Below are 22,896 nucleotides of genomic sequence, written 5' to 3'. Positions count from 1 at the left end.
GAAAACCCATATAAAGAATGAAAATGGATATATCCCAACTAAGCCAGTAATTCCCTCTTCCAAAAGGAAAATAGACACTGGATATAAAAACCCTCTTAAAACAGAAAAGGACATGGCTACTAGCCCTATTCTGTTCAGAAAAAGAAACAGAGACCTTCCGTTCCTGAAACACAGCACACAGCGAAAAAGTCCCTAAGGTTTCACTGTTGTGAAGTAAACAATTTACATAATTTTTCTCAAACAATCAACAACTTTATACACAAATGTGATTGCAAACAATTCTCTATCTATTTCTTCCTTTCCGTTTTTTTAGTAGTTCTGAGACCTTTACTTCTTTGGGAGACCACAGAGTTGCATGTAGAATGGACTATAAGTGGTCAGTTTTGAACTTTAGACATTATCATTATTTCTGAGCTGAAAGTTCATCTGTTTGTAAATTCGTTGTGACAAACAAACAAACATTGAATGAAGTATTGTTTGCAATCACATGTGTTTATAAAGTTTTTGATTAAAAATTATACAAATTGTTTACTTCACAACAGTGTTATGTTATGTTATGTTATTGGTTTTTATACCGCGCACAGCTGCCCCAGCAAAGGGGCGTCCTGGCGCCAGGAAAGGTATACACAACATCACAGAACGCAGCTGAGTCAGGAAGTCTTAATTAAAAAGAAAGGTTGTAATGGCGCGTCTAAATAAAAATAGATCCTCCATAGCTCGAATTTCACTGGGAAGGGAGTTCCACAATTTGGCCGCCACTACCCGGAAGTGAAACCTTGGGGACTTTTTCGCTGTGCGCTGTTTGCCAGGAACGGAGGGTCTCTGTTTTTTTTTCTGAACAGTTGTGGTCATAGGTCCAATAGGCAGGTCTTTAAGCTCACAGCAACACTCATTGGCATAAACACATTACCTTATTACACAGTCACAATCAGGTGTGCAGGTTGGCATCCATTTCTTACTAGCCCTATTCACCACATTCATCAAACCACTCCACCTTCACCAGTACTCATTATACCAGCTTCAGACCCTCAACACATCACACCAATGGGCTTTCCAGGTACAGACCCTGGTATAGGGGATGGGGACGATGCTTATGATCAGCCACCACCAGATCCATGGGATGATTATAATATAGATCAAAAACGGTAGGAACACAAAGTACTGGATTCAGAGACCTAGCTTGTGTGATGGTCACTGATCAGATTTTGTCAGAACAAACCAATAAGAAATAAAAATTTATTTCTAGTGTCCCCTCACTCACCGGGGTTTCCCCACGGTGACATGCTTCATCATTGGGGCCATCCCAGTTCTCTACGAAAAGGGGCGTGCTGCCACTTGCGAACTACGTAGGAGCACTTAGTTGTGAAAGACTATGTGTGGTGTGAGTGAGATAGTGATGGAGTGGGTGTGAGTGATTAAAAATACCGTGCTAGTGGGCCTCAACAATTTTATGTAGCTCCTAGGTTGGTATATGAAAAGGGGTGTGACACTGCAATATAACCTTTAATGAGGGCTAAATCAGTGTGCGGTCAACATGTTTCAAGCTCCCCAAAGCTTTTCATCAGGACCATACAGGGACCAGCCCTGTATTTACCACTCCTATGAGCCCCTATTTAGGGTGTGCGAATTTAATAAAAAACATTCAACGCTGTTAATTCTAAAACATGCGTGTTATACATACGTTTGTACTGTTTCGTTACTTCTGTAAAAAGAATGACACATGGTTAGTGGCAAGCTAACCCTTTCTTAGGAAGAAAGGGTGTCACATTTTTCACGCCTCATATCTGAGTATATGGTGTCCGATCTGCACCTTATTGGCGCGTGCAGTCTTTCAAGTCCAGTGCATACATAAATATAAAAAGGTGTAAAAAGTGGTTTGTGAATTCATACATATAAACAACACAGGACTTAATGTGACTAAGGACAGATAACACACAAAACATAAATGTCATTATGGCAAAATGGCATATTTACCTGTATTGGTGCCTATTAGCACTGCATGGTCTCTGGTAGGGGGCAGGATCACCTTATGGAAACATTGCTGCCGATTTAAAATGAAAGAAACTGGAACTTCGATCAGTATGCGTCTGCTTCGTTACAATGTGAAAGGTAATGCTCGTATTTAGAGAATTGGGACCTTCACTCCGTGTAAAAATGAAAAGTACTTACTTCCTTCAAGGTGAAACCGCACGAATTACCTAGTCGTTACCCCTCCGGACCGCATCTTGAAGCTGGTTCGGCGGGGAATGTTTTTAAGTGACTACATTTCCGGGTCCGTGGTCTAGACACTAGACTGTGTGTCAGTAGCGGCCATCTTGGGGGGATGTATAATAAAGATACTGAAGACATACTAATCGTACCTTGCAATCGTTTGTGGTTTTTAGTTCATTAATCTCAACCAAACATCATTATTCCGTTTAAACTCATATTTCTATTTATTTATCGTATTTCGCATTTTTTTTTAAAACGCGAGTGACCATGTTATTTTATTTGCTATCAATGGTATCGGGAGAATTTTGATAGTTTTGTTGATACAGGAAAAAGGAAAAAATTTGTGCCCAGGAGGGAGGAATTTCTGGACTTTATAGAACCCCCCCCCATGCAAGAAAACTATACACACAATTAAGGCACGGTTGCCTGCCAATTGGGACATTGACCTGCAAATGGACAGGCCAAGAGGAGGGAATCTGCCCTGTCTGCAACAATAGTAAAGAAGACATTGCCCATGTTCTGTTCTTTTGCCCTGCTTATAGCTCAATTCGGAGAGCTTGGCTGATACCACTCTGTAGAAATCTGGGACTAAAACATTGTGCTCAGGCCGTTAGAATTTTAAAATATGATACATCCCCCCTCATTGTGTTTTCAGTTTCCCGTTTTTTGTACGGCATGTGGCGCAGAAGGTCCACTTTGATTAATTGCGACTAATTATAATGATGGCCATTCCTCGTTTGATAACTGATTGTTTAATAATGTTTTAACTGCTCGTTCTTAATTATTTATGTATTTTATTGTATGTACATATTTTATCTGTGCTTTTATGGTCGTTGACCGAAATAAAGTTATCAAAGTGAAGTGAAAAAGGAAATCTTTTTGTGTAGAAACCTTTTTAAGTAGAACTTGATAGGTTGTAGGGGGTTTTTGTATACACGGAATATTATGAATCTCATATGGACCCAGGCAGAAAAGATAGCGTTTCATCACCGTTAGGGTGGTCCTGATTAAATCTGCCATATCGGTTTAGTAATTCAATTGTTCAGTTTTATAACCCCATTTTTTGCTTAGCAATGGCGAGGGACATTCCCTATGATGTTATGTGAGCCTGTGCACATACGTTGATGGTAATGTTTATGCTTTTATAACGTCGTTTGATGTTAATATTTTGGCTCATTCTGCCCAGTTGTTTTAGAGCGAAAGGTGACTTGTTTCCGGAAAAGCTCTTTTATGTTGTTAAAAAAGGTGGGGGAAGGGGAAATATCCGAACCAGAATTATGGATGCTTAATGAGATGCCAGAAAAAAATGTAGATCCACATACAGACCTTTATCCAGATCTATACCCTGCTAAACCATCCCCTCCTGATGATAATACTTCATATCAGTAGTAAATTGCTAGGGCAGCCATGTACCATGGAGTGACTTTACATAAGGAATCCCCAGAAGATTATTTCCTCTTTGAAAATGTAGGAAACACATATAGAACATCACTGTCGGTGCCTATGTTAATAGGTATGATGAGACATGCTGAACACATTTTTGAAAGATCCAGTGAGGGCACATATAACACCCAAGGGGGACAGAAAATATAAACCACACCATCTGACCCAGTTTTTATTAAGGACCAGCTGCATTTGGATTCTTTAGTGGTCTCAAATGCTAAACTCAAACCTCAAGGGAGTCACCCCTTCCAGATAAAGAAACAAAACTAATAGATGCATCAGTCAAAAGAGTAACTGCTCAATCAGTCAAACAGAGGTGTATAGCCAATCTGTTGGCTGGATACCATAGGGCCAACTAGAATGAAATGGAAGGTTTATTACAATATCTCCCAGAGGAATACAAGAAAAGAGAGGAGCCATTGATACAAGAAGGAAAACTCATTTATAATTCTTCTGTTAGGCGCGCTTTAGATGCTGTGTATACTGCAGCCAGAGGAGTAAACAGCAGCATTCCCCTCAGAAGACTCACATGGCTAAGAATCTCTGGTTTCAAAATAGAAGTTCAACAAACTATCCTTAATCCCCTTTTGATAAAGAACACCTCTTTGGGCCTCAAGTGGTTGAATCACTTGAAAAAATGAAAAAGTATACAAAAGTGTCAAAATCTATAAGAGCGCTATAGTCTCCTTCTAACAGAGGCTTCTTTCTCTGATCATTTTATAGAGGCTCCAAAATTAATACTACAGATTTATCTGCATTTTCAAATAAAACCCAGAGACAATCCTCCCCCTCTAGAGGATTCTACAGGGGTGGATATAGAGGAAACAATTTGAAAGGAAGAAAAAGCGGCACACCAACGCGTACCTCTCCATCCCCAAACAAGCAGTGACTTCATATCCTTTCTCCCCGATCATTTATCACTAGTTGGGGGAAGACTGCAACAGTTTCTTTCCATTTGGCAATAAATAACATCAGACAAATGGGTATTGGACATTATCCAACATGGTTGTTGCCTGTAGCTAACAAGCAACCCTCCCAATATTCCACCTTGCACTCACCAACTCTCGTTACATTACCAACATCTGCTCAAACAAGAGATACAAGCGCTTTCAAAAAGAGGAGCTATAGAACCAGTTCCATTACAACATCATGGATCAGGGGTGTATTCACTATACTTCCTAATTCCCCAAAACATACTAATAAATAAAATGAATATATTTTTTTCTATCACTTATGTGTGACAAGTCTTATATATGTGGGATATAACTTTTAAAATAATCATCTTTTCAACCTAGAATTTTTCATGTGTTTGTTGTCAAATGTCTGACTGACTTAGCTATAGACCTTTATTCAAACTAGTTATTTTTCCTATATGTAGCAAGTCTATTAGATATATAGGGGTCCCCATTTTTCAAAACTTTTTTTAGAAGGAAGACCAGTTCCTTGAATCTTTCAAAATAAGAAGGGATTCCTGACACTGCTCAGCCTGGAAAAACAGCAATTACCCAGAAGATACAGAAAAAAAAACGATGTTTGCCCTCTATCCTTGGGTAAGCATACCTTTTACTCGGCAAATTAGACGTCCTTCAATATATCCTTTTAAATTGCTGTATTTTTATAAGTCACTTCCCCATCACTTTTCTAGATTTTTGATTATGGTCACGTCACCTGGGGCTTCTAATAACTTACTTCCCAAAACACCTATTATTCAATTAATACGTGCCACTGTGAGTATATATTTAGATACTTGTGTTTAATTATTGTGCAATAACAAAATAAATAACTCAGTTCAGCTGAACTGAGTGCTATGACAACTTGGATCAGATCACAGAACTGTAAAAAAAATACATTCTTATTTTTGATTATGGCAGACAAATACTGTTCTATACTCTGAATCTTTTTGCTTTGGTATAACTCAACAAGGAAACTTTCTGTGACAACTGGAGTCATTCTTTACATACGAGTTCCATGTGAATAGTTGTTGAAAGCTAATGCTTAATACCCAGTTCACATGGACATATGGGTTGCTCTTGTTCTTTAGAAGTATGCTGCTTATGTTCAGCAGCGAGATCCAAGAAGCACCAACCAATGAGGATCAGGCTACTGCGAAGGGCACACCACAACAACCTCCATGCCGAGCCGAGTACCACAGGCAATTATTCTGAAGCCATGTAGAAAGACTTGGAGACTGTTTTGTGCTAAAAGACTGATTTGCGTTGTTCGAAGTAACAAATGCCAGTATCAATGCTTTGCAAGATGAGAACTGAATTGACCTACTAGTTAACAAACTTGGCGATTGCCTGCATACACCAAATGCTGAACTTGTCCCTGTGCTGATTCTTGCATGCGGGCTTTCATTTTATGCTAGTACTTAGTAAGGGTGTGGTAACTGTAGCAATGATACTAAAATGCAGTACTGGTGCGAGAACTGTAGAAATTATACTAGACCACTGTGTGTGGTGGGAGGAATGTCATTCGGCTAGAGTCCCATAAAAGGGATTGTAGAACACAATTGCTGAGTCCCTATTAACATGTAAAGTACTTCATTCTGCTGTTATATTAAAGTACTTCTCTTTTTATAAAGTCAATCTCTGGGATGGAGAATAAGTTATTGTGCCTGCTGATTGACTCTGAGTTTTGCGTCTCTGCCTCCCAAGCTACCTTCCCTGAGAAACAACCGACTACTCAGCTTCGCTAACTTGAGTCAAACTGCAGTTGGGGTGCGCTAGAACAGATCCCATAACACCAGAAGCAAATTACCACAAATACTGTCTAATATCCTCTGCATGAGCAGTGGCCTCAGGGACAGGGTCCGACATATGTGGAGAACATTGAACAGCATGTGCAAATGCACTTCTGCTAAGCATTACGCGTGCATAAATCTGTAGATCTGCGAGTGCTCATAGAAAGCTCCAAAAAAGCTGCCACAGTCACAATTCTTTCCAAGAAGTACACTTGTAAGCATAAGATTGTTGGTGTGAGAGGCCAGTATAAGAGTTTGCTCAATCAACAAGGGTTACACGAATGTAAGGAAATGAAATAGAGGATATTGTCCATGTCAAAGAATTATGTACATGTTGACTTCTGGCAACAGATGAAATTATCGGATATGCATACAAAAGAAACGGTAAAATGAAAACGTATATTAAAAAAAACAATGTTTTTTACTTTTTTTATATATATCATGAAATAATGATTTTTGAGTAACTACGATGAATAAAAAATTATGAGATTCAGAAACTGCAAGGTTGTTATTTGGTATCTGCAAATAGCCCCGTAGAGCTGTAGTCAATGTACAAAAAAGAAATATAGGTCTAGTGGGAGTTTTTTGTATCTATGTACACTTGGAATTCTTCACAAAAATGTATAAATCTACTCTGACAGTAAGCATAAACTTGCTTTGATGATTATAATTTTTTTAATGTGTTTGCCTATTTTAGAATTGGGTCCCATTTCTTCTTAGGAAAGCATGTTTTTGTTATCGGTGCTAAGGAGGGTAGTGGATGATGGAATGTATTTTATAGAGCGTAACAGCGATACCACCCCTCCATCTCACCTGCACTGAGACAGTCAATCTGTTCTTTTCCTTCTGTGCACTGAGAAGGCTTCAGATAGTCATTCTCATTTCCACTTGTCTGGAGTAAGTCATGGCCATCTGCATCCACATCACCTGGAAAATACAGACACAAACTTATCATTTATACAATGACATGTTATGTATTCACTTTCAGCCCTATTCAAAAATAGGGCTAATATGCATTCAGAGGGGAAGCAAAGTACACTTGCAACCACATATTTCACCACTGACGCTTGGAGTTATGCAAGCACACCAGGTTTACTCTCCTCGTCAGCCTGAAGCACCTGCCATGTCACTGCAGAAGCCACACAAGGCTCACAGTGACAGCTGGGGATAATTCTTGACACACTCATTTTTTCAGGCCTGGTGCTGGATCGGCCTAAATGAGATTTCAGGGCCTGCGAGGAACTCCATCTGCCTCTTAGAGCCTGCTGCTGGGACAACTAATGGTACTACCGAGGTCTCTAGTGCAGGCGGGAGGGCTTCCCTAAGCCCTTGAAGAGAGGCGTTACTTTGTTGGTCCAAGAGGGCCACGGTAGACATGCCTCAGCCACGGTCAGTAGGACTGAATGTTAAAAAGACACTGATACCTCACACGAGGTTGAGGGCAGGGGAAAGTGTGTGTGAGATAGAGTGGTGTTGGTGTTTTAATATGCATGAGGGGGCTCAGGATCCGACACACTACTTCATACAATACCTCCATGTTATGGGCAATGGTTCCCACATAGTGCACTGGCTAGCGCAAGCCCTCCAGATTCATACGCAACCCTCCACCTCGCAGTTGAGGGAGAAGTGGGCGACCGACAATGGGAGAGATTGGACGGACAAGGAGTGGGCGATGGTGCTGACTGGGCCGGTTAACATCCCGCGCAACCCCCGATTCAAAGTCATACAACTCTACATATTACACCGTGCCTATCTCACACCCGACAAGATAAACAGATACTTTTCAGTCACAGATACTGCCTGCAGGCGTTGCTCCCTGGTAGATGCAGACCTCTTGCACATGCTTTGGCTGTGCCCCAACATCCAGCAATATTGGGATGAGGTAACAGCGCTGCTTACACACTGCACCAACGAAAATGTGGCGAAAATATGGGAAGCCTGCATCCTAGGACTATACAAACACACAAAGCTGAACAAGGTGCCGGTCCGGTTCTGGGACCTCGGGCTGATCACGGCCAAACGACTGCTCACCAAGCGGTGGAAGACCACCACACCCCCACGTATACGGCACTGGTACATGTCCCTCGCCAACTGGGCACGAGCGGAAAGCACAGTCCTACGGCGGGAAGAGACGGCAGGGCTTAGGAAATTCCCCATTGCACAACACTGGGATGACATCCTTCAATCCTTTCAACAGAAATGCCTGGAACAGGGGATCACTTGAAGAGATCCATATTCGACCTCCACACATACACAAAGGATACCGCGGAGTGCGCTTGCGCCCGCTGCTCCCCCCATCCCCTCCTCCCCTCCCCCCCCTCTGACAGAGCAATACAAGCCGGGGCTCACGCCGCTATATCTCTGCCATACAGCGAACAATGCACTGCGCCTCACCTGCACATCGCCCACGCTCCGGAATGCCTAAAACACGTACCCCACAGCCAGCGATAAAGCGCTCGCCACCCCACCTCCACTTCCATATATCGAGCCCTCACTATGCAACCTGGACGCGCCGCCCCACTGGCTGCACTTTAAAGAAGTCATCAATATGCCCCTATGATAGAACCCCCCCCACGCAAACAAGCTAACTACATGATGCACCCCACTCCCCGACCATCAGACCTACACTGACGCTGCACCACTGCCCCCCTTTTCCCCCCTAAAATGCACAGATACACCCACCCACAATTTGTCCCCCCCCCCATTGTACATACCCCCCCACGTTATGGTTTCGATGCTTATCAAAGAGCTGGTTCTGTTCCCTGACCAGGCTTTCTCAATTTTGTTAACAAAGACATTGTGCACGTTGCACAAATAATTTTAGGTACCATATTATAGCCGACATGTCAGGTCCCCTCTTTCCCAGCGCCAATAACACACAGCGACATAGGAACACGGCCAGAGGGGAATGGCTACCACATGCACTACTTGAGGGCGGGCAGATAGATCCGGGTTGTGTCTCACAATACCGGCTATCTCGCTCGAACCACCGTTACTGAGTGACGCCACATACACAAGACCACTAAGAGCGACAACCATCATCATGGCGGTTCCTGCCAAACGCTGCCGCCAACACGAGCCTCTCATCCTAGGCATAGTAATCTGCACAAACGCTCGTCCATTAACACACTTGCGGTATTACATAGACCTACTCCTTAACTTCGGTGCCCCGCATCCCCATGGGGAAAAGAAACTTATTGATACACTCCCCCATAATATTCACTCATGGGAGCGGGCTGCTATCCAAATGTCGACGATGACGGAACACCACTATTGCTCTACAAAATGATAAAACCCTACAGACCTGTTTACTTCTTGAGATATGTGAATTGCTGAATGTAAGTGCTGCCAAAACTTTACACCGCCGAACCTCAGGGTTGTCGGCCATACGGCTGTGTTCACCTGACAATATTTTCTATGGTTATTGATCCACGCCGCTGGCCCCGAGGGGTTGTAAGCTGTAAGCTGTGTAAGACGCATTTTGTACAATAAAGGTCTTTAAAAAAAAAATGAGGGGGCTCAGGATTCTGGGGGTCTCTTCTGCTATTTGGCCTCACGGACCAAACCACAAAGCCACAGTGCACTTCTGCACTCCAGTACTGTGCATCTTTGCACTTCTCCAGTGTAACCAATTCAGGGTAGGGTAAGCAAAGAGCCCTGGTGATCCTGGCGAAAGGAGAGGTCGTAGCCTGTCATGAATGGCTCATTGAGCATGCTGCTTGCCAATTTATTTTCTTGGTCCAAGGTTTGCTTGGACCAAGGTTACATTTCAGCTAGGCCCTGTTATGTAACACAGGCGGTAGAGGTTCACTGCCCTTGGTTCCTAAGGTCAAGTGTTATGAGTGAAACTGAAGTGACTGACTGCATGAAGAGGCGAGCCCTCTCTAAAGTACACATGATGTTCAATTGATGGAGCTTTACCTCCACCTTATGGACTAGAAGGTAGGATCTCAGTCTCCCTCAGGAGGGGATGGCAAACAGGAAGTTGGAGACATGACCTTCTGGGAGAAGCTGCTGATTGTCTCCTACTCAGGCCTGGCCCCAAGCAGATTGGTGATACACTTCTGGAGAAGTGAATTGACAGCAGAAACTCAACCTAAAGTGAGGCACCATCCACTGCATATCCCTCGAACAATGAGACAAATGACCAGTGAGGTTCCCCATCCAGCCAGTCAGAAAAGACCTTGCTGGAGAAAAACAATCTAGGTTGCCAACTGCTTTTTTTTAGAAACCTGAAAGTGTAGCCAATAACATTTCCACCCTCAATTAAGAGGCCTGTGTTCTGTGGCGCCTGGGTTTGAGGAAGGTGAAGACTTTGCAAAGTGAATGGTTATCTAGCCTTTTGAAATGAAGATGTCATGACTATGGGCTTGATTTAATTTGGCAGACAGATACTCTGTTAAACGAACTGATATCCTGATCACCTTATTACAAGTGCATTAGGATATAATGCACTTGCAATATCTCCACATCAGTCCCGAAGTCTAAACTTTTTGATGGATTTCCATTGCAGATCTTGACCAAGCTATGATGAAAGTCAAGTCTTTTCTGCCTAAACTAGGGGCAGTGCAGGCTGTAGTCTTGTAATATACCAATGATACACTGGTATTAGATCAAGCCCCTGCAGGCCTTTTATGTGCTTTTTGATGGGTTTGATATCTACAATATCGAGAATAGTAAGGTTGTTCACGTCAGTAGGACAAAGATTTTGACCTTTGCAAGAGGATGTAAAACACAGGAGATATAGCATTTGGAAAAAGAATTGGACTGTGCATTCAACTTCCTAGGGTTTGGCAAATTGACATATACAGTTTGAGATCCCATTTGCCATTCTTGAAAAAGAAATGTTACTTAAGTGTAATCCAAGTTCTGCATCGCAGAAATCCTCAGTGACAAAGCTGTACCATGTATGTTATCTCTGAACACTTTTTTTCTGAATATAATAGTCAATCTGTAGTTGAAGGTAGACACCTCTGTGTTAATTGGCTGGCGGTACCTCCATAATTAGGACAGGTTTGTGTTTACTGCATTTTTCGTGAGTAGAAAAATGTTCTTCTTTATAGAAGTATGACCACATTGCTGCACCTAACTGAAGGAAATGTGTTACACTAACCAAAATACCTTGCAATTTACACTCAGAGGGAGAGCAAAATGAAGGGAAATGCGTCTGTTAGATTAAAAGCGCTAAAGGTGAAGAACAATCTCCACTGTCTCTTTGAGAAGCCAGAAGCTTCTACGTCCCACAGTGTGCTGTACTGGCAATTCGCCTCAGCGCCCCAGTTCTTTTTGAACGACAATCAGTAATGTGTAGTAGCTGGAAACACTAATAGTACTGATAAACCATTGAGGAGGGAAGGTTTTTTTTACTTCACTGAGAATTAATTCCTATGATGCATATCTAGATTACAAGTTAGCAACATTTCCTTATGAGGCATAGAATCCTTTCCGATATCAAACATAGAAGACCAAGCATTTCCCCAATCTGCTGTTGCGAATATAAAACTACAAGCAGCAATCAATCACTTAATTTAACAAGATATGTAATCTCAAAGCCTTTTCAGTCAAACAGATTCCTTAGTGTTGTCTGACATATTATAAAGTGTCAGCTGTTGAGTTGTCATTTAAGCAGTAATGCTTGGAAAATGTGCATACTAATTTCCAGATGTCTAACAAATTTCATCCAAAGATACATTCCTTTACCAGCCAGCAGATAGATAATGCCTTGCCATGTTGAAAGGAAGATCTAGGTTTCCCAGGAAGAGGCTATGTTTTGTTGTGAAGAAGCCATACCAGTTCTGAAAGAGCCATAGTTAATAAATTAACTGGTTTGTCTTATGGATATCTTTAGGAGAAGTGTGGCTTAATGATTGGAGCGGCAGACCCTGATGCAGAGGTCTAGCCCAGGGACCAGGGTTCAATTCCCCGCCTTGGCGGGTCTTGGGCTCAAATAATCCACGAACCTGATAATTCTTGCCTCAGTGCCTATTCCAATCTGTCCCACTCTGCAACTCTGGGCAATAGCTTGCTTAATCTCCACAACGGCCCCCACAACGCTAAGGATGCCTGGCCTTCACCCTGGGGGTGCCCAGGAGTGGACGCCTCACAGGGAAAGCCAGGACGGGTTCCACAGCGGTATTCGTACAAGCGCCTTGAGACCCTTGCGGGTGAGTAGTGCGCTATACAAGTATCAATTTACATTTACAGTTCCGTATACATAAAATGTAAGAACTCTACTAACATCTAAGGAAGGAAATTCTTTCTGTTGGGGAGAAAGTATCACTAAAAATACTGGTAGTGAAACCGGCTGGTTTATATGAAAATTGCTGACAACTTAAGGTAAAAAAACACAAATAAAATTAAAAAAAAACACCAACCTATTGCTGCAAAATACTGTGCATGGTTCTATTGGGAAAAAAGCTTTCAGGTCACTGACAATTCTCTCCAAAGTAATTGCCATAAAAAAGCTAACTTCCATGAAAGGCACTGCAATGAGGCATTACCTATGGGCTCAAACGGAGGAGCCATTGGGAAAGCCCAGATTTAACTCCCATGGGGAGGAGGACATCTAGATGGTGGAAAAGTATTTTTCAATCCTTCCATAAAGTCTATTATGACTTGCATCGTAAATAAGGATCGTTGTGTTGACCCTTCCAATACTTTGTAATAGTGGGAAGATTAACTTTAATTATAGGGAACTACAGGCTTGATTGAGCCAAATTAAGAAAATAGGAATGCTTACATTCTCCTGGGAGTTTATAGGGTTATGAGTGTTGTTCAGGCACCAAATGACAAATCTCTTCCGCTTAAATGTATAAGATGCCCTTGTGAAAAGATGCTTGGCCTCTTTGCAAATGTTCACACACTCTGGTGGAAGGTTTTTAAGTGTCCATATGGAATGGAATGACTGTACGTTGGGTGATATATTTTGCCTTGCGATAGAAGGTTCTGTATGTACTGCACCTTCTTGTGAGGTCTCATGGAGAGATGAGGTAGCTCTAAATACCAATGTTCCGGGCACTCTGGTGATACTAAAATTATTATGCCATTCAAAAATTTTAGTTTGAACAGTACAAATAGAATTAATGGAATTAAAAAGGAAAGCACAGAGAAACTTTCTGACCAAAAGGCCACTGCCCAACAACCCTGATTTGGCATTTAGGGTGCTCTCCTGTGGCGAATAAGTCTAGGTCCAGGAAACCCCAGTCCTGAAAAATATCCAGCAAGACTGCATCATTCAGTCACCATGTGTGGGTATCTACGAAGAATCAGCTTATACAATATCCTGGACAGTTTTGCAGAACTGGCAAATAAATCACTTGAATTGTTAAGTTCCTTATCAGTAACCAACGCCAAATTGCTTGAGACACTAATAAGTCCTTGATCTGGTGCCCGCTTGGTTGTTTTGATAGTGAATCATTGCAGTATTGTCCATTTGTATTAAGATTCTGTTTGAAGTTAGAATTATTGAAACACTCTCAAGGCTAGATGGACTGCCTTCAACTTCACAACCTTTATATGGTATAGCTGTTGGGTGTCGGACTACAGTCCTTGCACTAAAAGATCTTGTAGATGAGCACACCATTCTATGAGGGACGCAACTGCTTTTCATGCACTCAAAGACTGTTTAACTTGCGGTGTGAGTATTAACTTGTCCTCTCATTCGTCTTTCCACTGGCACCACTGATCTTAGGCAATGCTGTAATGGCCTCATATAAAGATGTGCATTGGGAACTAGAAAAATAAATGATGCTGTATGTTGTATCTTAGTCATGGATGGTAATGTCATGCCTAGTGAGACCATGGAATGAAATGGATGTCAGACTGGAACCTTGAGGGGCAGGAGGGACACTTGGCCAGAGAAACTCTTAGGAGCTGGCTGGGTTTTCCTCTCCTTACGTTGGAATAAACTACTTTACCCTCCATCATTATTGCTGTGTACTCTTTCATTGCCCCACTGCTTGAAGAGATTCCTACACAGGCGTAGTCGGCAGCTACAGGAGAGAATCCCAACAATCACAATCGATTCCTATCACAGCTACATAAGAGGTTTGGAAGTCTTGCCCTAAGATGTTTGGCCACAAACTGGTGACAAAAGCCCTTAAAAATTATTTATTGATGCCTGTGCTCAGCGATGCCTTCCAGGGACAATAAAACAGTTATTCACACATAGATCTACTTAGCAAACGGTGCTCAGATCATGTGCAGCCTTCGCGCTATCTCTTACATGGTTAGCATGTGTTTCTTTCCTGACTGCTCCTCTGTTGGCAGCTTGCCTGTTGGCCGCTCCCTCGGTAACGTGCCACCCGGTGCTGATCTCCACCGAGGGCCTGAATCCCTCGTTTTGACGGCTAGTATGATCACTGTCGCTTACAAGGATCAGCACTGATTTCCAAGCGCAGTCTCTAGTAGGGTGACGACTTCACAGAGCAGCCACGTACATTTGAAGATCTCCCAGAGCAGCCCCATACATCAACTGGTTTTGCTCTCCATCACGCAGGCTTCCTCAGAGGGACGTTCTCACGCACCATCAAAAACAATAATATAGTCTGCTCACCTGCCTGCTCAGCGACGGTCACACTTCCTGGAGCAGCCATACTTATTTGACTCTTTGTGTTAATGCACCACAGTTCTGCTTTATTATATCTTGCCTGCACAGTGACAGGCACACTTATTCATTGCTATTCTGCTCACGTGCCTGTTCATCTTATGGGAAAACTTTCTGGAGCATGCTTTTGTTATATTTAGCGCTTCACAGTGCATATTTGCGAATTTTTGTTTTGTTGTTCTTGCCTGTTCAGTGACAGGCACACTTGCTTATTCTTACTCCACTTTGCACCGGTGCGCACGCTTCTTTGTGCATCTAATTCTCTAAGCTTTCTTGGTCAAGAAAACAACAGTGATACACACACTCTTTAATTGAACCCATTTACAATTGTCAGAATTTCTTTGGGTTTGTTTTGGAACTCTTTTGGGTGAAAGCTTCATTTAACTTGTTCTGCTTTTGTAATTGTTTTAAGTATGCAAAATGTATCTGCACCACCTCTTCCTCACTACTCCTGGTGACCCTCCTATGAAGTAGCAAAAGTGGAAGAAAGTATTTAAAAGGTATCCAAAGGTCGGTGGGGCATCCTTGAATGCTGAGAGAAGGTCTTCTTTGCTCCTCCATCGTTTGGGCATTGAGACACAATACATTTATGATCACCTACTGCATCTTACTGCTAGAGGCCGAAGACAAACTAGTATGAGATTTGCATTAAAAAAATTGGACAAACATTTTTTACCAAATGTGAGTACTATACTAGAGAGGTACCATTTTGCAAGGAAACTTCAACAGGAAGGTGAATCTGTAGAAAGTTATGTCACTGAATTGAGAAAACTAGCTTTCCTCTTGTAAATTTGGGGTCTTGTAGATGAAAGAATAAGAGGCCAATTCATGTTGGGATGTGACATTTGAAAAGGTATGGAGGAGTTGTGGCTGAAAGATGAACCATCATTAGATGAGGTGTGGCAAATTGCCAAAAGGGCTGAACACTATGAAATGTGTGGCAACGATAAAGAAAGAAAAAGACAATGTGGAGAGTGAGGAGAGTGCGGCGAAACAGAGGGTAAACCCCACACAAGTGTTACAGGTGCGATAAAAAAGGTCATCTTGCTAATGGCAAGATGTGTCCTGCCTTGAGAGCAATGTGTACCAGGTGTAATAAAAAGGGACGCTTTGTGTCAGTGTGCAAGGGAAGAAGTGTCAGTACTTGTGTCAAACAGATTATGGTAGAGGATGATCCAGCGGAGTGTGATCAAGCTAATTAACCTCCAGATTTGGAGTCTCGACAAATTCTCCTGCAGATAGGTTGTAGTCACAAAAGAACAAAGCCCTATTGATACCATTTCAGTCAAAGAAGAGCCAACCAAGGTACTTTTTGACTCTGGTGCAAAGATAATGATTATTTCTAAAAGATTTTTCCAGGAGAAATTTGAAGGAAAAAATAAAGTAATGAAACCTGATATGGAAGTGAACGTATACGCCTATGAGGCTATTTTAAGGGGCTCACCGAGTACAAAGAACGATATGTCCCGGGTAAAATTTATATCTCTGAAAAAGGGGATAGTATCATAAGTTGGATACATCATGGCGATTTTTGCATCATTTTTAACCCCAATTCTCACCCCCCCCCCCCCCCCCCCCCCCACCACCCATTTGCCTTAAGGAAAGGGTGAATGTCGTTCTTGAAAAAGGCTCGTCTGAAGGAAATGTTGCTGGTGAATTAAAGAAAGAATTTCCAAATGTGTTCAGAGAGGATCTTGGTTGCTTGAAAGAGTATCAGCATGAAATAAAGATGGTAGGTGGGGCCCAACCTGCACGTTGTAAGGTTAGGAATGTCTCCATATCCCTCAGAGATGAGATACAGAAGGAGATTGAGAAATTCAAAGTTGGAGGGATAATAGAGGAGGTAGATGGGACAGAGTGGCTTGCACCTGTGGTTGCAGCACACAAGGCTAATGGCAGCTTATGACTCTGTGTTGATTTGAGGCACTTCAACCAGAATGTCATTGTTGATAGTTATCCCCTCCCGAACATTTGAGCTGTTATCGTTACTTGGGGTGAAAAGTATTTAGTACCATCGATCTTACCTCGGCCTATCATCTAGTTGAACTTAAGGACTCTTCTAGGGATTATACGGCATTCATTACATTACTTTCCGATATATTCGACTGCCATTTGGTTTGATATCGCTGCATCAGTTTTTCAACGTGCCACAGAGTAGGTACTTAAAGGGGTTATAGGTGTCTGTGCTTATCAAGATGATATTCTAGTCTTTGGTAAGGATTTGGAAGGACACAATGCTCTCCCCTTAGGGAAGTATTGGAAAGGTTGGATAGTTTCAATCTGATCATCAAACCTGAGAAATGCAAATTTGCCACTACTAACATTGATTATTTGGGGCACACCATCATTGGCGATGGAATATCTCTCAAGGCTGAGTTGGTTAATACTATTGCGCGCATGTCTTCGCCCTCTTCGAGGCAAGAACTGTTGAAGTTTTGGGGGATGGTTGAATACTATAATAAATTTGTGCAACATTTTGCAGACTGGAGTGTCAACGTGAGACTATTGTTGAAGAATGGTATGATGTTTTTGTGGGATGAAGCTTGTGAGAAAGAGTTTTTGCTTTTGAAGGAAAAGCTCAGTTCAGAATCCAAATTAAAGAACTTAGACCCTCAGAGGAGATCATCACCACCAATGCCATCCTTAAAGGTATGGGTGCAGTTCTACAGCATTAGAGGAGTGATGGCGCCTTGGATACCATCATGTTTGTTTCTCGTGGATTGAAAGAGGTTGAGTCAAGATATTCAGTGATTGAGCGTGAGGCTCTTACAGTACATTGGGCCATCAGAAGTTGAAGAATTGTCTGTGGGGTGTGAGGTTTAAAGTTAGAACTGACCACAAACCACTATGTGAGATTTTTATGAAGAAGGCGATTGACTCGGTCTCGGGGAGAGTAACCAAGTGGGTCGTAGCTTTGCAAGAGTTCTATTTTCACATGAAGTACATCTCGGGGCGGAGAACGGGACTGCCGACACATTATCTAGGTTGGTCTCAAAAGAGAACCATGGCGAAAGTGATTCTGGTATGTTTGATGAGGAGTCTGAATTTGTATGTGTTGGAGAATAGAGTCATCTCAGAGGAGCGACGGCGTGAAAACTTAGATTTAGATCCCGTGCTTATGGAAGTGTTGTCTTTGGTGAGGAATGGCAGACATTCTAGGAAAGAAGGCTCTGATGGGTGTGGCACATTTTGGGGTGTGAAAGAAGAGTTGAACACATGTGAAGGTTTTTTGTGTCAGGGTACTCGACTAGTGCCTATGGGTAATTTACGTGAACAGCTGATGGGCTTGGCTCATGAATCTCATTTGGGCATGCCCAAGACAAAGGAGAGGTTGCGTCAGATGTATTGGTGGCCGGGTACGGACATACAGATTGAAAGAAAGATTTGTGACTGTTTGCCATGCTCTTTGAGTGAGAAATCTAAGAAACCCAGAGTACAGCCCATGTTGGTGAGGCAACGCCTCTCTGGTCTGTAGAAGAGATAGCTTAGGACATCCTTGGTCCAAATCATAGCGAGGGTCAACAAACCTATGTGCTGGATTTATACTCCCGGTGGCCTAAAGTATGTCTGGCAATGAGGTTTAAAAAAAAAATGTGAGTTTCTTTAGGGATCTCACAGCTAGAGAAGATATTCCTGAAACCCTTCTTACTGACATTAGGGTTCAGGTGGTCTCAAAGGAGATGGAAGAATTTTTGAAGGCATGTGGCATAGCACATAAGAAGTGTGCACACTATCATCCTGAGACAAATCGGATGGTGGAGCGGTTAAACAGGGGTTCTCCAGGAAACCATTATGCTTGCAAAGTAAAATTCTTTGAAGTAGAAAGAGGAGCTAAAAAGGAAAATTTAACTGTATAGGTTGACACCCCATAGAACAATGGGGTAGACTCCATTTGAGCTGTTTAGAAGGAGACGCTCCGTTACCTTGGTTGAGCCATCTTGGGTGTGGAATTCTGATTTGAAAATAAGGGGGGGGGGGACCAGTACAACCCTCTGGTGAAAAAGAAGAAAGAAAAGTGTAGGAAAGAAAATTGAATTTTGATAAGAAAAAGGCTGTAAAGAAAACTGTGGTTGCTTTAGGTGGTTTGGTAATGATCAAATGTCCCGGAAGGGTTGGTGAAGAAGCAAAATATTCGCAACCATTCATGGCGATCAAAGTTTTCGAAAATGCGGTGAAGACACAAGATCATCGGAACCTTGGAAGAGTGTTGGTATACAATGCTCCTCTGGGTTCCCCTTCAAGCAAAGGGGTACCTGGGAACGACCTTGGGAAAAGGAGGGGGTTGTTATCAACCCTCAAGGTAAAGTTGGGCCAAGGAAGTCTGGTAGAGAAGTGAAAAAAACAGTATATTTGATTGATTTTGTTTAAAAATTTTTTACTGGATTTCATACTTTCCTATGCTTTGTGTTTTCCTGTTTCATGACCTCAATCTCTTGACCAATGTAAAATCTACTTGCTTGTTGCTTCAGTTTTCATGATTTTTTGTACATAGCTTGTTTTTTTAGTTGTTAATGGAGGGAGGTATGTGGTATCTTAGTCATAGATGGTGATGTCATGCCTAGGGAGACCATGTTATGATATGGGTGTCAGACTGGAATCTCTAGGGGCGTTAGGGGCAGTTGGCCAGAGAAGCTGTTGGGAGCTAGCTGGGTTTTCCTCTTCTTACGTTGGAATAAACTACTCTACTCCATCATCTTTGCTGTGAACTCTTTCATTACTCCACTGCTTGGGAGAGATTCCTACACTATAGATTTAGCAGAGATGAATTCTGCTGAGTAGATGGATGCGGCGTCTTCAGCAATTAGTTACATTTCTGCAAAGTGATACAAACTTGTTTCTCTGAAGGACACATTTCTCCCTTTTGAATGTCTACAGTGGCTCCGAGACAGTTTAAAAGCAGTACTGATAAGACCTCGATTTCTGTAGGCTGATGCAAAAGACCAGGCGTCATAATACATTGGTTGTGGAAGTCCATCTGCACCTAATGAGCAGACTGTCATTATCGTCAAGATGGGGAGAAATGTATATCTTATTCCATCAGAGGTGAGCATCAACCAAAGTCATACATTTGGAGAATGTCCTCTGGGCAGATTTCAGCATGAGACCTTTGCTTACTATGAATCTTAGAAACTTTCTGTTATTTAGTGCCACCCGTATGTGGAAGTAACCATCCAGTAGATTCACAGAGCACATCCACTCTCCCATCATAAGCTGTTGATAAATGTGGTGCTTTTTGATCACTGTTGGCCTGTCTTAGGTGGAGGATCAGCCTCAGTGCCCTTTTAGTGTATTTATTGGGAACTAGAAAATATGGGGAATAGATTCCTTCTCTTCAGAGAGATGGAGGAACTGGTTTAATTGCACGTTTTTGGAGTTAAGATTTTACTTCACCTAACAAAAATTATCTTTGTGCATTCATGCCGGTCAAAGTGCCGCGCTGATCCTGCTGGATCTCAGCGCGGCCTTCGACACGGTCTCACACAACATCTTGCTGAAACGTCTTGAGGCCATTGGGATTGGCGATTTAGCCCTTGATTGGTTCCAGTCCTTCCTAAAGGACAGATCCTTCCAAGTCTCAGCCCCTCCCTACATCTCTCAACCCCACTCCATCGGGCAAGGAGTCCCCCAGGGGTCGGCGCTTAGCCCATCCTTATTCAACCTATACGTTCAGCCTCTCGCAGTGGTGGCAAAAGAGTGGGACCTTACGCTGGTGTCGTACGCTGACGACACACAGCTGGTCATCACACTCTCTGAAGGTCCCTCACCTTCGGCAACCAAATTTAGAGATGGCCTCGCGGCAGCCGCACAGTGGATGACACTCAACTGCCTGCAGCTAAACGCAGGGAAAACGGAGGTCCTCCTCCTGGGAAAAAACCCTACCCTTTGGAACAATCATTGGTGGCCCTCTGTGCTTGGCCCCACTCCCGTGCCAAAAGAAGTTGTCAAAAACCTAGGAGTCTGGCTCGACCCCGCACTAAACTTTCAGTCCCACACAAAGAAAGTGGCAGCCACGTGTGTGGGTCTCATGAGGAGCCTCCACCCCATACTCGGATTCTTCAACTCCAAAACCCGTCAACTCATCATGCAGGCCATGATTCTTGCCCGGCTAGATTATGCCAATGTTTTGCTCCTAGGAGCAAACAAAGCTGAACTTGCAAGACTGCAGCGTATCCAGAACTCGGCCGCCAGAGCTGTGGTTGGTCTCCCACGCAGGTGCTCTGCCAGAACCACCATTCGCAATTTGCACTGGCTGCCTGTGGAATCTCGGATCCATTTTAAAACCCTGACCACGGCTTTTAAGATTCTTAAAGCCGACTGCCCTGAACTCCTACGCCCACTTCTGACACCTTACACGCCCCAGCGCAACTTGCGTTCTTTGGGACAACACTTCGTGATGATCCCTCGAACTAAGCTCTGTAGACAGGGTGGACGTTCCTTCAAAGTACTAGGAGCTAAGCTATGGAACTCACTGCCTCCACACATCCGTGCCCAAACCAATCTGATCGCTTTCCGGAAAGCACTTAAGACCCATCTCTTCTCTGTCATTTAATTCCATTTTGGTTCCCCCCCTCCCCTCTGGTATTGGTTAGGTCAGCGCCGGGACGCTCCGTTGCTGGGGCAGCTGTTTGCGCTTAACAAATTATATAACATAACATATAACATAACATGTCACAGACTCACAGCCTTTCGAGCTTAGGCCTCGTGTCACCTGCTCACCGGTGATATGTCCGCTGTGGCACTGGATGGTGTGCTTGTGAGGATTAAACTTTTGGTGTGTTCTCAGGGGTTGTCGGACAACAGCCAGCTGTCTCACTCCTCCCTCAGGCCACTGAGGTGATCACCACTGCAGGCTAATCAGTAAGTGCTCATTTTTGGAAGCTCAATACCCTGCGCCATGGGCATGTTTTATGCTTTGGAAGCCATAACAGCTCTTTGTAATGTATATGTAAGGCTGCTGCAACAACACTAATTCAGCATGCTGCAGGAGAGCTGAATGGCATATTATTGGTCTGTCTTTAATTTCTTCATGCAGTTCACCATAAGAACCATTTTCTTGAAGACTGGATGACACTCCAAAACTTGACTCAGTCTATATTTCTCTGAGCCGGACTGTTATGCAGACACCACCCCAGGTCTGACAGACGCCCCCTGAGTATTTGCAGAGGGCTTCCCTCCCTTCTTTGGTCTAGGAGAATTTGAAAATGGAACACGGTGGGTGGTGTGGATCCCTCCTGTATATTTATTTTTTAAATGGGGGGATGGGGATCCAATGTATGCTCCTGGATCCAGTTTGGTTCCCTTTCAAATTTAATTTTCTGGCTTCTTTGTAGACACATTTGGTCAAGGTGATCGTCTCACAGCAGGTAGTCATGATGCTGGCTCCAAGCTGGAATATCCATAAGATGGACAGAGCTAAACTGCAAGTCTGCAATTGGCGGTCATCATCATTTCTGAAACAGCGATCAGAGATAGACAAAAGAGCAGGGCCTGCCTATAAACATCTCCACACTTTACAACAGAGGGCCTGATTCACAAATATAAACGCACACTTTAGTGTAAGTTTACTATTTTTTGCTATTTGCAAACTACAAGTAAATTTACTACTGCGGAGACTCTACACTCGGGAAGGAGAACTCTGTACATGAAAGGATAGCCTCACCTATGACATCCATGACTGCGGAGCTTTACAGTGGTAAAATTACTATCAACAAGCAGTTTGTGAATAGCAAAAAAATTGTAAACTGATGCCTTAGTGAATCAGGCCCAGAATCTGCTGACTCACCCACTCTGCCATAACATCTACCAAATGGCACTGCCCAAGAAAATCTAATCAGAAATCTCTTACTAAGGAAGGTACTCAGATTCTGAGGATATTACTCTCTCTAGCCATCCT

The 22,896-nt window shown here is 42.9% G+C and overlaps 1 protein-coding gene across 1 annotated transcript in view; it reads right to left on the bottom strand.

Annotated features, from left to right (window-relative positions):
- The window catches only part of LOC147668938 (uncharacterized), a 178,595-nt gene extending 171,243 nt beyond the window's left edge, over positions 1-7,352 (bottom strand). Inside the window, exon 1 of the mRNA XM_086948334.1 lies at positions 7,211-7,352. Within this exon, the coding sequence (XP_086804460.1) occupies positions 7,211-7,352 (142 nt within the window). The remainder of the gene's footprint in view (positions 1-7,210) is intronic.
- Between the last annotated feature and the right edge of the window lie 15,544 nt (positions 7,353-22,896).

Source organism: Lissotriton vulgaris, unplaced genomic scaffold (genome assembly GCF_964263255.1).
Source record: "Lissotriton vulgaris unplaced genomic scaffold, aLisVul1.2 SCAFFOLD_2736, whole genome shotgun sequence".
Classification (NCBI taxonomy): Eukaryota; Metazoa; Chordata; class Amphibia; order Caudata; family Salamandridae; genus Lissotriton; species Lissotriton vulgaris.
The sequence above is the reverse complement of the archived record's forward strand: the minus strand, read 5'-3'. Positions and strand labels throughout refer to the sequence as shown.